The 15,608-nt window shown below is 44.1% G+C and overlaps 1 protein-coding gene across 1 annotated transcript in view; it reads right to left on the bottom strand.

Moving 5' to 3' along the window:
• Tg (thyroglobulin) overlaps positions 1–15,608 on the bottom strand; it is a 177,109-nt gene that overhangs the window by 113,942 nt on the left and 47,559 nt on the right. The window contains exons 25-27 of the mRNA XM_052160288.1: positions 14,315–14,423; positions 5,143–5,334; positions 1,627–1,779 (exon numbers count right to left, since the gene is read on the bottom strand). Of these exons, the coding sequence (XP_052016248.1) occupies positions 1,627–1,779; positions 5,143–5,334; positions 14,315–14,423 (454 nt within the window). The remainder of the gene's footprint in view (positions 1–1,626; positions 1,780–5,142; positions 5,335–14,314; positions 14,424–15,608) is intronic.

Raw genomic sequence — 15,608 nt, 5'->3', positions numbered from 1 at the left:
CAGGCATACGACATATTGGTCTAGGTATCAGCAAGTGTTTAAAAAAACTGTACAATATCATCCAAAATTCTCCCTGTATATCTGACAATACTGGAATGGCTAAGACTCCCGGAGCCTCGTTTTAGGCCCAGGCACCTCTTTAGGGTGACTTAACTCCTGTGTGTCTGTCTCCCTTCAGCTGCAAGATGGGAGTGATCACAATGACAGTGCATTCCCTGAACCACTGTGTAGGTGCAGGTCTCAGCCTTGGTGCTCTCTGACCTAACAGTCTCATGAGGTATTTTGTTTCTATGACAATTGATATTGCTATCCTCTCCTCCATGCTGGCAGGCAACTGGTTTAGGAATTATTGAAACTGCTTCTCAGAACACATATTCCTGGTCCTATTGGGCATGGGGTCTTAAGACTTAGCATATCTAACCAGTTGTGGACGATCCTGGCCCTACTGTGACTAACCTTGTGAACAGCACCAGCCTGGCTAATAGAATCTTAGGACAGAAAAGAAACCCTGTCCTCTCTACTGAACCTGCTAAGAGGGGTAGGCAGAAGAAGGAATTGGGAGTGGCACAAGAAGTCTGAAGGCCTTGGAAACTTAGTACCCTTCTCTGAGGATTGGAGGGCAGGCCTGCTATTGCTAACATTAGAGATATCTTTCAGAAAAGTCTGAAGAGCTTCTTCAAAACAGAGATGGTCCTGTCCCTGTGCCCCTGTGATTAGAAGAGGGTGATACATTAACTTCCCAGGGGAACACCACGGTCTCTCACAGTAGTCCTCCACCCTTGTTTCTCTGCAGGCATTTTTACATGAGACTTTGCAATGCCTCCTACTAGTGGAACAGTATTTCCCGTCTTTTGGCTTCTGGTTTCCCCCATGTGGTTTGTTTATGCACCAAAAATGAGGCAGAGATGAGTGTCTGTAGACTTTCAGAAGCCTTGAACTTCCTCCTTATTCTGTCCTGCCTCTGCCACCTGCCGGAAAAGAGCATACTCGTCCCCAACGAGGAGGAAACCAGCCAGAGCAGGACCAGCCCCAATTGAGGCCGGGGATAATGGACCAGCAGCTGGGCATGCTAGATTCCTAAAGGACCTTGGCCTCAACTAACCTGAAGCTTTGAGAGCTAAATGAACATGATAATTTGCTGCCATATATCCATACCCCCCTTTCTGTGTGTGTGTGTGTCTGTCTCTGTCTCTGTCTCTTTGTCTCTCTCTGTCTCTCTGTCTCTCTGTCTCTGTCTCTCTCTCTCTCTCTCTCTCTCTCTCTCTATATATATATATATATATATATATATATATATATATATATATATATATATATATATATATGTATGTATACACACACACACATACACACACACACATACGTACATACATATATATCCTGAACTCAGCCATTAGCTCCCTGTACAGTTTCATAGGTGCCATTTCCTTCTGTACTATAAGTAAAGCCTGCATAGCCTAGAGGATGAGGTCAGTGTGAGGAGGATATATCTGTACACTAGTAATTTCGAAGCTAAATAAGGGGTGCAAGCTCTCAGGATGTAGAACTGCACCTAAGAAGTTAGCAGAGCGCCCACTGGGGGAATGAGGAACTTAGAAGCATGGTGAAATGCAGAGGCTTACTTACCCTGCAGGAACTCTTGGCCTCCCGGTCTCAAGGCCATCTGGAGGTTCGCCTCGTCGTATGCCAGCCCAGCACATGTACCAGAGGCATCCCTCCAATCATTGATGTGGCAAAGCAGAATGTCGGGAGAACTGAGCAGTCCACAGATGGTGGGCCCTGTCAAATGGAAGAGGCCAGTGTGAGGGAAACCATGAAGCCCTGCACAGCATCCTTTGCTCTGAGAGCCTGGACTCTGCCTGAGGATGGGACAGTGATACTGGGGCACCAAAGCCTGTTTTCAGATCACTTTCCAAAGATGGCCTCAGAGGTCCTTTTATGTGGCACTGATATACTATACATGGAGGATTGTGGACATGTTCAGTTGCTGGCACCAGCTGTGGACTTTGTCATGTTGTCGCATGAGGGTTGAGATGCTACTGGGGGAGTTAGTGTTCACAAGGAGCACGCAGAAGACTCTGCAGTACAGCCTGGTTCAAGAGCCACTGACCTCGTTAGATAACGTCATATCACAGAGTGTGAAACTGAGACACTACAAAAGGAGAAGTGGGTTTTTTCTAGTGTCTGAGCAATAGTGAAAGGGTGGAGGCAGCAGCAGCCGCACTGAGGAACAGATTGAGCTGGCAGTAGAACCACAGGGCAGTCTGGATACAATAAAAATGTGGGAGCTCAAAAGAAGTCTGAGCACCATGGTTTATGGAAGAGAAAAAGTGATCAAGAGAGTAAGAGGGAGAGAAAAAACAAGGGAGGAAGGGAGGGAGAGAGGGAAGGAACTAGGGAGGGAGGGAGGAATAGTAACATACTTAATTCAGAACCTAGTGCCCTTGACCCTGACCCTCACGTAAAAAACCATACATCTTCCTGCACTAGCACCACATGTTCCTATGATAGGGACCAGTCACTAGCTGATCACACCCTCCAGCTTCAGTGATACTCGTGTAAACCTTAGGGCATGGGAGTTCCCTAGAATCCCTCTTCCCAGTAGCCTCCACTACAAAGCAGGCTTGAATCCTCGGGAGTTATCACTAACTACTCCCCATTGAAAAGACAGCCATCCATTGGGAGCTAGCGGAGGCATCCAGAGGAGGCTAGAGGCAGCTGCAGCTTCTGTGAGGGATGACTAGGAGGGGCAAGTAAAGGAGGAATATTTAAGAAAACGAAAGGATTTCAAATGCTGTGGTAAAGGGTGTAACAGGATTTTGTTCTCAGTAAATCCAGCCAAAGCCCCAAAATTAAAACTCCTAACTACCCACTGTACCAGATGTGTCTGGAAGGACAGCCAGATGTTTATAGGCATGTCACAAGGGCCCAAATTCTGGCACTGCATGTGGGGGTAGGGTGGGTAAGATGCTGGGCAATTCACTGATGACTAGTTAGACTTGGAGGGAATAGCAAGCACACTGCCAACCACAGAGTCATGGAAAGAAGGCCTTGGAAGTCTCAGTGCCCCATGGAACAAAATGATCCTTCATATATGATCTTAGGGAAAATGAAGTCAGTGTTTCCATAGAAGGATCCCATGTCTGCTGAGTAACATAGCATCTGGAGAAACAGTAGCACCCACAGAATATATGTTTAGTTCAACAAGGCATCCTGCCTCTGAAAACAGACTTTCTAAACATGGGTATGGAGAAAGACATGTGTTGATATACAAGAGAGGGACAGTTAATGATTTGCCCATCCAAATACTAACAGGAACCCACATTGTATAATCATATGGCTGAAACCAAAAGGATGATTAGGAATCAAGTCGTTCTAATTATCTTTTCAACTAAACACTCTCATTCTGGGGCTGAGGATGCAGCTTCATTGGTAGAGTGTTTGCTTTGCATACACAAAGGCCAGGTTCATCCCCTAATACCATATAAACCTGGCATGATGGAGCATGTCTATAATAATAGCACTGAAGAGGCAAAAAGAGGAAGGTCACAAGTTTAAAGTCATCCTTGGGTAGATAGTAAATTCTAACAGGATAAGAAAGATAGTGTTTCAATAAAAACAACAGCAAACACCAACCAGTTTCCTTTTTAGCACTACTGACTCAGTGAGCTCAGCTGGGCATCTTCACAGTTGTTTTCTTGAGCTGTCAGCAGCATGAGGGACTGTCAAGCACCCTGCACATCCTACCGTCCCTCACTTGGTTACTTTAGGATGCCCTGGGCTTCATTCTCCTTGCCTAGGGGTTCTACCTTTCTTCCAGGCATTCACTGGGGTGTGACCCACTCACCCATCTTCTCACCTGTTACCACTGTCCCCACTGGACTCCTCACTTGTACTCAAACTTTCTTTAAAAAACAAAACAAAACAAAAATCCTAAGACAGGTCTAATGTATGCTAGGTAGCCCTCGGACTCAATGACCTTGAACTTCTTACCTTCTTTCCCTGACCTCCTTAGTAGTAGCCTGATGAAACCTCTCCCTCTGGCTCCTTCCTAAGCCAAGGCTACCTTCTGCTAGTTCTCCTACCCTGGGGAATCTAGCTCAGCCTTCCTTCTCTTTATCATGAATTGACTTTTCTGTAGCCTTCCTCCTCTGCCCAGAACTATTATCTCTCTTCATGTTACCAAATTAAGGTTTGCACTCTGTTTGAGACCCAAGGAAACTTCATTTCTCTCTCTGAATAGTACAAAATACTTACTGTCGGTTTCCAAAGTTGTATTTAACTTTCTTTCAGGATCCAGTAGTTACCAACTTTCTCTCTCACTAATTTCATCGAGGGAAACCAGGCCAGGAGGCAGGAAAAGAAAATGTGAGCTCTTGCTTTCCGGCATCCACTTAGCCCGATGACAGGCTTCTTCAGACCAGAGTCTGCTAGTAATCTTCAAAGTAGATGGAGTCCCCAGCCTCTAGCCCAGCAATGCCCACTCTAGCATTGCCCTGGGTTCTCACCTCATCTAAGTGCTTTTTTACCCCAAAAGAGCCTTGACCAGCCTCTGCTTTCCCAGAAGGCCACTGAATCATTGTGATCTGATTCTTCTCCACAATGTAACTCCAACATCCCCTCCTAACCTAACCTACTAAGTGCCTGGGTTTACTTCTATAACATGTAGAGATATATGCTGCTGAGGAGCTGCTGAGAATGACTGAGGGGGCAGAGATGGACTAGGCAGGTTATCTTTATAGTCATCAGGAACAGAGGAGTGAGCTAAGGCAATTTGACTGAATGTGACCTTGCCAGGATTCTCAGCTAACAGTAAGATCTTAGGGAAAATACACCTTGGGTCAATGCCACCATGTCCCTTCAGAAGCTGCATAACACTGACAAATGATTTCTATTCTCAGAGCTCCTGTTTTGGTTTATAAAATTGAAGACAGCTGTAATAAATGAGTTTTATGAAATAAAACATGGTATAATCATGACATGATAAAGAGACCAGAATTTTCCCCGACCTTGTGTGTGAATACCATCTTCAATTTGAGCATGGTAGTATCGTGCTAGCAAATTCCAAGGCAGGCTCTGTGGTTTCTGAGTCTCCAAATGCCCCTTATCCCTACTTAGGCCCAGCCCCACTATTGGCCATACCTCCTTTGACCTGTGTGAGGATGAAGCCATCACAGCAGGAGTCATTGTCACAGGCAAGCAGACAGTAAAGGTGTGTATCTGTCAGATTGGCTCCCGAGGCTGAGAACACCACAGGACTATACAACCCCGAGAGCACATTTTGAAAACCTGTTGGTTCGAAGCTCTTCTGACCAGCTGCAGTATATTCATGGCCTAAGGAGAGAAAGAAGAAAGGTTGAAAAGACCCCAAAACCCTCTGGAGTAGATTGGAGCTCCCTGACCTCAATCATGTCTTCTGATTTTGCTCCATGTGTGCTAGAGTAGTATGGGGGCCAAGACAAGATTATCTCTGGGTATGAAACCTCTATACTTGACTATGCATGGAGAGGATGTGACTACCAGACAGGGATCTTAAAGTCATTTACCTGGGCCATGCACATCATACCTTTGGATATCTAAGGTGAACATCTAGAAAACTACATGTGCTGTTTCTTGGATTATTCCTATGTGACAACAATTCCCATCTTCATGGGCATAAACCATACAGCATCGCGCTTCATGTTTATTGCTTCATGTGTGTAAAATAGATGAGCCTGAACATGTGGCAGATGAAAAAACGGGATGCCATCATTCAGAAGTCACAATGGATGCTATTTCCCCCATCTTGTTAAATCAAACAACAGAAAAGAACTTAGAATAGACAAAGCATGCACAGCTAAGTGGCCCAATCTCTTGCTTTCAGCCTAGTTTAGGATCAACCTTTCAAATCATTGCCATATAAACCTTTACTATGAGACCTGTTCTTATCACTCAGTTCCTGTTGACACCTGCTTTTCAAGTCACATTCTACACTGTCCACAACAGCTGTTTCTTAGGAACTCAGTTTACCCCATTCTGTCATTAGACTGGCAGGTTTAACAGGGTTATATTGTCATTGCTAAGCCCTCTGGCTAAAAGTGGCTTGCTCTGGGGTTCACCTATTCCTAATTCTAGTTCCACTTAGAGCATCAATCTATAAACAGTGTGAGCATATATAGCCTTATTCTTTTGTCTGTGTTATTCTAAGGAGAGAGCCTTAGAGAGAGTCTGTGATATGGACTGGCTCCCCTGGTATTCAGTAGGTAGGTAGCAGAGGAGACTCAGAGCCCAGGCCTTCCCTGCCTTGATTTACATTAGTCCATTGGTGGTTCAGACCTGCAGATTCTCATTCCTATAGACACTGCAAAGTCTCATGGTACAACCTCAGATTATGAAAGCCCCAAGGGCAGACCCTGAAGGTTCCCTCCTACATAAGTGCCCGGATCCTCTGGGCATCTGCCTCAATTACTCACATGCCTGAGAACTCTATTCTCTTCATGGATGATGAAGAGAGACAAACTACATGCAAAACAGCTATACAGTGATCCCACCACTGGCTTATGCTTGACTGGTGTTTCACACACTCCAAAATGGCAGCATCTCTTCTCTTCAAGCATGGATGCACTCCGCCCCATCTGCCTGGATGGCAGTGGAAAGCTACCACCAACCCTGCAGTAGTGCCTAGTTCCCCTTTGAGAAACAATCCTGAGTTGTCATAAAACGTGTCACTCTTTCCCTGAATTTCAATCACTTCCTGCTTGGGTCTTTAGAGGAGGTCCCATCCTTCTCCCTCTGTATTAAGCTATGTGAGAGAATATCTGTGCAGCAGCTCCTAAATATGTGCATCAGTAGTCATCAGGCAAATGCTACTATCTGAACAATGATTTCAGTGAATAGAAATGACTACCACAGCCATTTGAATGCATAGTAATACTGTGTGACTGTTGACTGACATTTATTTTCATTACATAGGTTCTCAGACCATAGTTCTATTGGACAGTGCTGCCTAATGCCAAGGCCAAAGTCAAAGCTTACTGGGATGTCCTTCACATAGCACAAGTACCACAGAGAACCCTGAAATTGCCATGCAGGAGGGTCCTTCCCATCCTTCAAGTATCACCTGTAATGTCATCTCTTCTAGGGTTCCCATGCTAATTGCTAAAGCTACTTATGTTCATTTTTTGTCCCATCTCTCCTCTTCATTTTAATCTGAGCACTTCACACCCTGTAAAATGTTTTCATCATCCAACTTATTCTTTTGCCACTCAGTGATTTGTTCTGTTTCCATCTTTAGCCTCCAGGCCACTAGAGTCCTTATAGTCCTGTGGTGCCTAGTGAGGAGTTAAGGACATTCTGAGCCTGTGTGCCCTACATGGCTGTCATGTTCTCAATACTGGGAAAGGTTACAGTGAGCATAGTTAGAGGAAGTTTCACATGGGTGTAGTGGGTAACAGAATGCTTCCCCTTTCCAGATCTCATCTTTTAGTTGCGGGCTGGGATAACGCATCATCACACAGGAGCTTCCCAGCACTGTCTTCCTATGATGCTAAGGATCACATACTCCTCTCAAAGGTTCTAGGACCACAGACCTCAGCTAGGCAAAGAGAGAAGGTGGTACCAGACATCATAGCAAGCTGGGGGTCTATGTCCTCCTCCCCATTTTATGGTCCTATCACACAAGTGGCTTAGGGTTAGGGGTGGAGCTAGACATGATTGCCCTTGGGGGGTGAGGGATGTTTAGAAACTATGTTCTTGAGTAAGGCGGCAGGAAAACAGAAACTAAACAGGGACAAAATGAAATTAATTGAAGCTTTGGACCAATTAGATTTAACAGATATATATATATATATAGAACATTCTATCCTAAAACAAAAGAATATACCTTTTTCTCAGCACCTCATGGCACCTTCTCCAAAATCGACCATATAATTGGTCACAAGACAGACCTCAACAAATATAAGAAGATCGAAATAATCCCATGCCTCCTATCAGATCACTATGGAGTAAAAGTGGTCTTCAATAGCAACAAAAACAACGGAAAACCCACATACACGTGGAAACTGAACAATATTCTACTCAATGATACCTTGGTCAAGGAAGAAATAAAGAAAGAAATTAAAGACATTTAGAACACAATGAAAATGAAAACACAACATACCCAAATCTATGGGACACAATGAAAGCAGTGCTAAGAGGAAAACTCATAGCCCTGAGTGCCTCCAAAAAGAAAATGGAGAGAGCTTACATTACCAGCTTAATGACACACCTGAAAGCCCTGGAACAAAAAGAAGCTATTTCACCCAGGAGGAGTAGAAGGCAGGAAATCATCAAACTCAGGGCCGAAATCAATCAAGTAGAAACAAAGAGAACCATACAAAAAAATCAACAAAACCAGGAGCTGGTTCTTTGAGAAAATCAACAAGATTGATAAACCCTTAGCCAGACTGACCAAAGGGCACAGAGAAAGTATCCAAATTAACAAACTTAGAACTGAAAAGGGAGATATAACAACGGAAACTGAGGAAATCCAAAAAATCATCAGATCCTACTACAAGAGCCTGTACTCAACAAAACTGGAGAATCTGGAGGAAATGGACAATTTCCTTGACAGATACCAAATACCAAAATTAAATCAGGACCATCTAAACAGTCCCATAATACCTAAAGAAATAGAAGGAGTCATAGAAAGTCTTCCAACCAAAAAAAGCACAGGACCAGATGGTTTCAGTGCAGAATTCCATCAGACCTTCAAAGAAGAGTTAACACCAATACTCTTCAAACTATTCCACAAAATAGAATCAGAAGGAACACTACCCAATTCCTTCTACGAAGCCACAATTACGCTGATACCAAAGCCACACAAAGATCCAACAAAGAAAGAGAACTTCAGACCAATTTCCCTTATGAACATCGATGCAAAAATACTCAATAAAATTCTTGCCAACCGAATCCAAGAATACATCAAAACCATCATCCACCATGATCAAGTAGGCTTTATCCCAGGAATGCAGGGTTGGTTCAATATACAGAAATCCATCAATGCAATCCACTACATAAACAAACTCAAAGAACAAAACCACATGGTCATTTCATTGGATGCTGAAAAAGCATTTGACAAAATTCAGCATCCTTTCATGCTTAAAGTCTTGGAGAGAACAGGAATTCAAGGCCCATACCTAAACATAGTAAAAGCAATATACAGCAAACCGGTAGCCAGCATCAAACTAAATGGAGAGAAACTTGAAGCAATCCCACTGAAATCAGGGACCAGACAAGGCTGCCCCCTTTCTCCTTATTTTTTCAATATTGTACTTGAGGTACTAGCTCGGGCAATTCAACAACATAAGGAGGTCAAAGGGATACAAATTGGAAAGGAAGAAGTCAAATTATCATTATTTGTAGACGACATGATAGTCTACCTAAGTGACCCAAAAAACTCCACTAGAGAGTTCCTACAGCTGATAAACAACTTCAGCAAAGTGGCAGGTTATAAAATCAACACAAGCAAATCAGTGGCCTTCCTATACTCAAAGGATAAGCAGGCTGAGAAAGAAATTAGGGAAATGACCCCCTTCACAATAGCCACAAACAGTATAAAGTATCTTGGGGTGACTCTTACCAAACATGTGAAAGATCTGTATGACAAGAACTTCAAGACTCTGAAGAAGGAAATGGAAGAAGACCTCAAAAAATGGGAAAACCTCCCATGCTCATGGATCGGTAGAATCAATATAGTTAAAATGGCCATTTTGCTTAAAGCACTATACAGATTCAATGCAATACCCATCAAAATCCCAACTCAATTCTTCACAGAATTAGAAAGAGCAATTATCAAATTTATCTGGAACAACAAAAAACCCAGGATAGCTAAAACTATTCTCAGCAACAAAAGAAAATCTGGGGGAATCAGTATCCCTGACCTCAAGCAATACTACAGAGCAATAGTGTTAAAAACTGCATGGTATTGGTACAGTGACAGGCAGGAGGATCAATGGAACAGGATTGAAGATCCAGAAATGAACCCACACACCTATGGCCACTTGATCCTCGACAAAGAGGCTGAAAACATCCAATGGAAAAAAGATAGCCTTTTCAACAAATGGTGCTGGTTCAACTGGAGGTCAGCATGCAGAAGAATGCGAATTGATCCATCCTTGTCTCCTTGTACTAAGCTCAAATCCAAATGGATCACGGACCTCCACATAAAGCCAGACACTCTGAAGCTAATAGAAAAGAAACTGGGGAAGACCCTTGAGGACATCGGTACAGGGAGAAAGTTTCTGAACAGAACACCGATAGCGTATGCTCTAAGAGCAAGAATTGACAAATGGGACCTCATAAAATTACAAAGTTTCTGTAAGGCAAAGGACACCATCAAGAGGACAAATCGGCAACCAACAAATTGGGAAAAGATCTTCACCAATCCTACATCAGATAGAGGGCTAATATCCAATATATATAAAGAACTCAAGAAGTTAGACTCCAGAAAACCGAACAACCCTATTAAAAAATGGGGTACAGAGTTAAACAAAGAATTCTCACCTGAAGAACTTCGGATGGCAGAGAAGCATCTTAAAAAATGCTCAACTTCATTAGTCATTAGGGAAATGCAAATCAAAACAACCCTGAGATTTCACCTTACACCAGTCAGAATGGCTAAGATTAAAAATTCAGGAGACAGCAGGTGTTGGAGAGGGTGTGGAAAAAGAGGAACACTCCTCCACTGCTGGTGGGGTTGCAAATTGGTACAACTACTCTGGAAATCAGTCTGGCAGTTCCTCTGAAAACTGGGCACCTCACTTCCAGAAGATCCTGCTATACCACTCCTGGGCATATACCCAGAGGATTCCCCACCATGTAATAAGGATACATGCTCTACTATGTTCATAGCAGCCCTATTTATAATTGCCAGATGCTGGAAAGAACCCAGGTATCCCTCAACAGAAGAGTGGATGCAAAAAATGTGGTATATCTACACAATGGAGTACTATTCAGCCATTAGAAACAATGAATTCATGAAATTCTTAGGCAAATGGATGGAGCTAGAGAACATCATACTAAGTGAGGTAACCCAGACTCAAAAGGTGAATCATGGTATGCACTCACTGATAAGTGGATATTAACCTAGAAAACTGGAATACCCAAAACATAATCCACACATCAAATGAGGTACAAGAAGAAAGGAGGAGTGGCCCCTGGTTCTGGAAAGACTCAGTGAAGCAGTATTCAGCAAAACCAGAACGGGGAAGTGGGAAGGGGTGGGTGGGAGGACAGGGAAGTGAAGGGGGCTTTCGGGACTTTCGGGGAGTGGGGGGCTAGAAAAGGGGAAATCATTTGAAATGTAAATAAATTATATCGAATAAAAAAATTAAAAAAAAGAAACTATGTTCTTTCCATTTGGAATGTATTATTACATGTTAGCGAAAGGACTGGGGTTAAAACGTAGGTGAGAAATAGTTTGATCAGCAATGGAAAAAACTCTGGAGGCTGAGTACAGCCACCTTTTCCTTCCAGTACAGTGGGAACATATCTTGGCTTTAAACATACAGAACGCAAAATAGAGCCTCGAGCCAATTTCTGCCCTTGGTTTAGTTTGGCAGCAACAAGGTTCTCACTTTCCCTTGTAATCCAAATATAAACTTACAGGAGACAGGAGGAGGCACAAAACAACAAACACTTAAATGCAATTGTATTTTTAAGTGTGACCAAAGGCTAAATTACAGTTTTCAAGGGACATTTTTGGCTCGGGTCACTTTATTTGTTTTGGCTTTTATTTTTAGAAAACAATCCCTAAGCTTTGCTATGCTTAAAAGTGGATGGTAGAAACAATTGGGCATTAAGGCGGAAGTCATAGCAGCCTTGGCTATAGATCAGAGAAACCCAACACCAGGAGACGCTGGTACCCTACACACTAACCCATTGGGACAGAGATGTGAGAGAACAAACTCTATACTTGTCCCCACAGAGGTTGAAGGATACGGCAGGGTCAGCTCAGTCTGTGGCTTGCCAATCTAATACCAGCTGTTTCTAGTTCAAGGCTAAGGCTGCAGCACCTAGATGCATGTGCTTAGAGCTGCAGGCCTCAGAGAACACCATTTTACTCCTCACTCCTCTTCACTCCAACCCTAACATCCCAGGTCTTGCCTCCATTAGCTGTCTTCCGGTCCTTGACCAACAGATAACTTCATGAGAAGATAGCTGTCTTAATTTTCCAGTACTTACCAGGAGGGGTTTGAGGGGTAAAAGAAGCTACCTCATTCCACATTCCTGACTCCCAGATTCATACAGGATCCCTATTTTACTAGTATAAACATTAAAGTCCATAGTATCTGGGAAGATTTCCAGAACTCAAAGAGCTAGCACTGTGGTGGTTCAGGCCACATGGGTGCCTTCAAGGCAGAAATAAGACACAGAAGTCAGAAATCCTGCCTCTCAGAACCACTAAAAAGCTACAGCTCAAGACAGTGGAAGAAGCCACAGGCCACATAACAGAGCTTCACATTGTTGGCATCTCACTGACCTTGCAGGTGATGAGCAAGCAGGAGGCAGGCAAGACAGGGCAGAGGGATACAAGCCACATGAGACTGGAGACATTTATTGTTCATTTCCACACATTCCCAGGAAGCCAGATTCTCTCCCTGTTATTCCTGTGTTATTTTGAGAATGCTGAGGTCCCAGCCCAGCTCTTCAGGGACCAGCAAAAAACACTGTGCAAGGGCTGGCAAGATGGCTTAGTATGTAAAGTCTCTTGCTGCCAATATTGACAACCTGAATTTGACCTCTAGAGCCCGTATAGTAGGACTGGGATTACTTCAAGTTGTTCATTGACTTCCATGTGCATGCTCTGGTATATGTGTGCCAACTCAAGAATGCACATAGATAGATGATAGAAAGTAGATGGTTGATAGATAAATAGATAGATAGATAGATAGATAGATAGATAGATAGATAGATAGATAGATAGATGGATAGATGGATGGATAGATGGACAGACAGGTGGGTGGGTGGATGGATGGATGGATAGATGGATGGATAGATAGACAGACAGACAGACAGATAGTTTATTTTTAAAGACATGTGGAAAATTAAAGAGAGCCTGTGGTTTCTAAGGCCTTCCTTCAAGTTTCCATAAAACAAAAGAAAACAGACATGAAATACTGAGATGAGCAATATATAGTAGAATATTTCTTGCTTCTCATGTGATTTCAGACCTTGGAGAGTTATTAAGAACTCTATGTCCCCACCTCCTCTCCCATCTAGATCCACTCCCTTTCTGTCTCTCATTAGAAAACAAACAGGCAGTGTACAAGACCTAGGCCCTTGTATACTTGCAGCAAATGTGCAGCTTGGTCTTCATGTGGGTCCTCCAAGAACTGGAACAGGAGTTTACCCTGACTCCATTGCCTGCTCATGGATCCTGTTCCCCAAGCTAGGCTGTCTTGTCTGGCCTCAATGGGAGAGGATATACTTAATGAGGTGCCAAAATGGGTTGGTTCCCTACGAGAGACCTCCACCTTCTCAGAGGTGAAGGGGAGAGGTGATGGGGGATGGGCTGTGGGGGGGACTGGGAGGAAGGAGGGCTGTAAATAAAATGTAAAGTGAGTATAAATAAGTTGAAAAAAGGAAAAAAAAGAGAGCAAAAAGCTGTCTAATAGATAATAATAAAATACATTATATGAGAAGAACGTCTATTTTCAATAAAAGGAAAAACTAAACAACAAAAGAAATACCAGGTCAATTAACAAATATTTTTTAAAAAAGACCTTGATATCTTAGCCTAACTCATAAATAGCCTCAAAATCTACCATCTCCCAGGTGATATACATGCACAGTGCAACCAGAGAGGGTTTCATGAGCATAGAGATGGAATAGAAATCCCTTCAGTCTATATGGTGGTGGGAGATGTTTGGCAAAAAGAAAGAAGACGAAGAAGTCAGAAGGCCTGGGAGGCATGGCTGCAGGGAGCTAAGCCAGGATACTCTGGAATGCCACACGGAAACAGGGTGAAGGCCTTGGTACACATGTACCAGGGCCAAGCTGGCTGCGTGCCTGCCTGCACTGTGCCCATGTTAACACTGGTTCCTTGGTTTCTGCTATATGAGACTCACAGCTCCAGAAGACTGGGATAAAAACCAGAACTGATGGCTCAGATGAATGTTACAGAAAACCTTTTGTAGCTGCTGGGAGGCCACTGTCTGTCTGCAGAGGGCAGGTGGGTTGAGGCTACTTCAGGTGGGATCGGGGAGAAGAGCTCTCATGCATGGAGAGAGGTGAGGGGACAGCCAGTAACCTCCTCACAGACGATCACGGGGAGCTCCAAGCATCACCAACCTACCTTTTTTCACATACACAGCCAGAGAATCCTTGCCACCATTCCTCACTTTCACCTGGCACCTAAGGCTTCCGAAGCTGGTTGCCTTCAGGCTGCCCACAGTATCTTGTCCCTGGGAGTGGAAAAGGGCCCCGTTATCATCCAGTATTTCCCATAGTTCAAAGACGTTCAACATATACTTACCAAACTCTGACCACAGTCATCGAGTGGCTACAAGGAAAATGAGGACATCTGGTTCTAAGCTTTCCTGGCCTTAGGAGGGCCACACATGAGAGCAGTAAACTCCCATCTACAGTGATGGCGGCTGTACATAGATGTACAACTGGAGAAGAGTCTGTTACAGGGGTGACAGTGAGTGATTCTATGGAGAAGGAGAATGGAGGAGAGCTTCCCAGAAAAACTGAATGTGGATGGGGCTGTAATTAAAGACCAGGAATTCTGTCCAGTGAGATGGGAAGTGGCCAGAGACGGGAGGCGGGACGAGTCAGCTCAGGGGAGGCCTTGCAGGTGCTCTGCCCACAGGCAGATTTTGAAGCTTAGAAAGCTCAGCCGGACCTCCAGAGCGCCTGCCGTTCTTGGTCGCTATGGCTCTCTCTTCTGATTTGCTCTCAGCAGTTCCACAGGTGAGTGGGTAGGACAAAGCTGACCATACTCATCCATGTTTTTCGTACCGTATTTGCCCCTCCTCAGGGTTGCCAGTCATGACATTTCCCAAGAGGGCTTTATAGGGGGCAAAGACTAAAATACCAGCTACTTGAAGGCACTTGAAGAGGCCTGAGGATGGACTGAAGCACCACGGAGAGCATTAAAAGAAGGGGCTATGAATGCCTCAAAATGACCAAAATAGAAACCCAGAGCAGTGGAAGTCCCTCTCTCATCCCTTCTAGTTGTGCCCTGCTTGGGCAGGAACCATAAGATGCAGGGGGATGGCTGAACTTAGGAGACCGAACTCCTGCACTGCAGCTCCAGAATCCCAAAGGAGTTGGAGACAAAGAACCTAGGGAGAGGGGGGAGGCGGGGAGGCTATGAGAGCTGTTGGGAATGGAGGCCTAGACTGGAACCAGGTGGACCAATCATATGTAACCAACATCCGAACCCCACCCATGCATTACTGCACTGACATCACAGGGCCGTGGGAGGAACCTTAACAAAGGTTCCCCCATGCAAGACTTCCTGTAAAACTTCCTGCTGGCCTGGTTAGAGATTGGAGGAGGGGAATAACATTAACACATGTGGTATCTGTTATAGTAATGCTCAGAGCAGAAATTGTCCTGTGATTTTTCCTGAGGGATTCTTC

This window comes from Apodemus sylvaticus, chromosome 17 (assembly GCF_947179515.1).
Source record: "Apodemus sylvaticus chromosome 17, mApoSyl1.1, whole genome shotgun sequence".
NCBI lineage: Eukaryota > Metazoa > Chordata > Mammalia > Rodentia > Muridae > Apodemus > Apodemus sylvaticus.
Note: the sequence above shows the minus strand (reverse complement) of the source record. Positions and strands in the feature narration are given on the sequence as shown.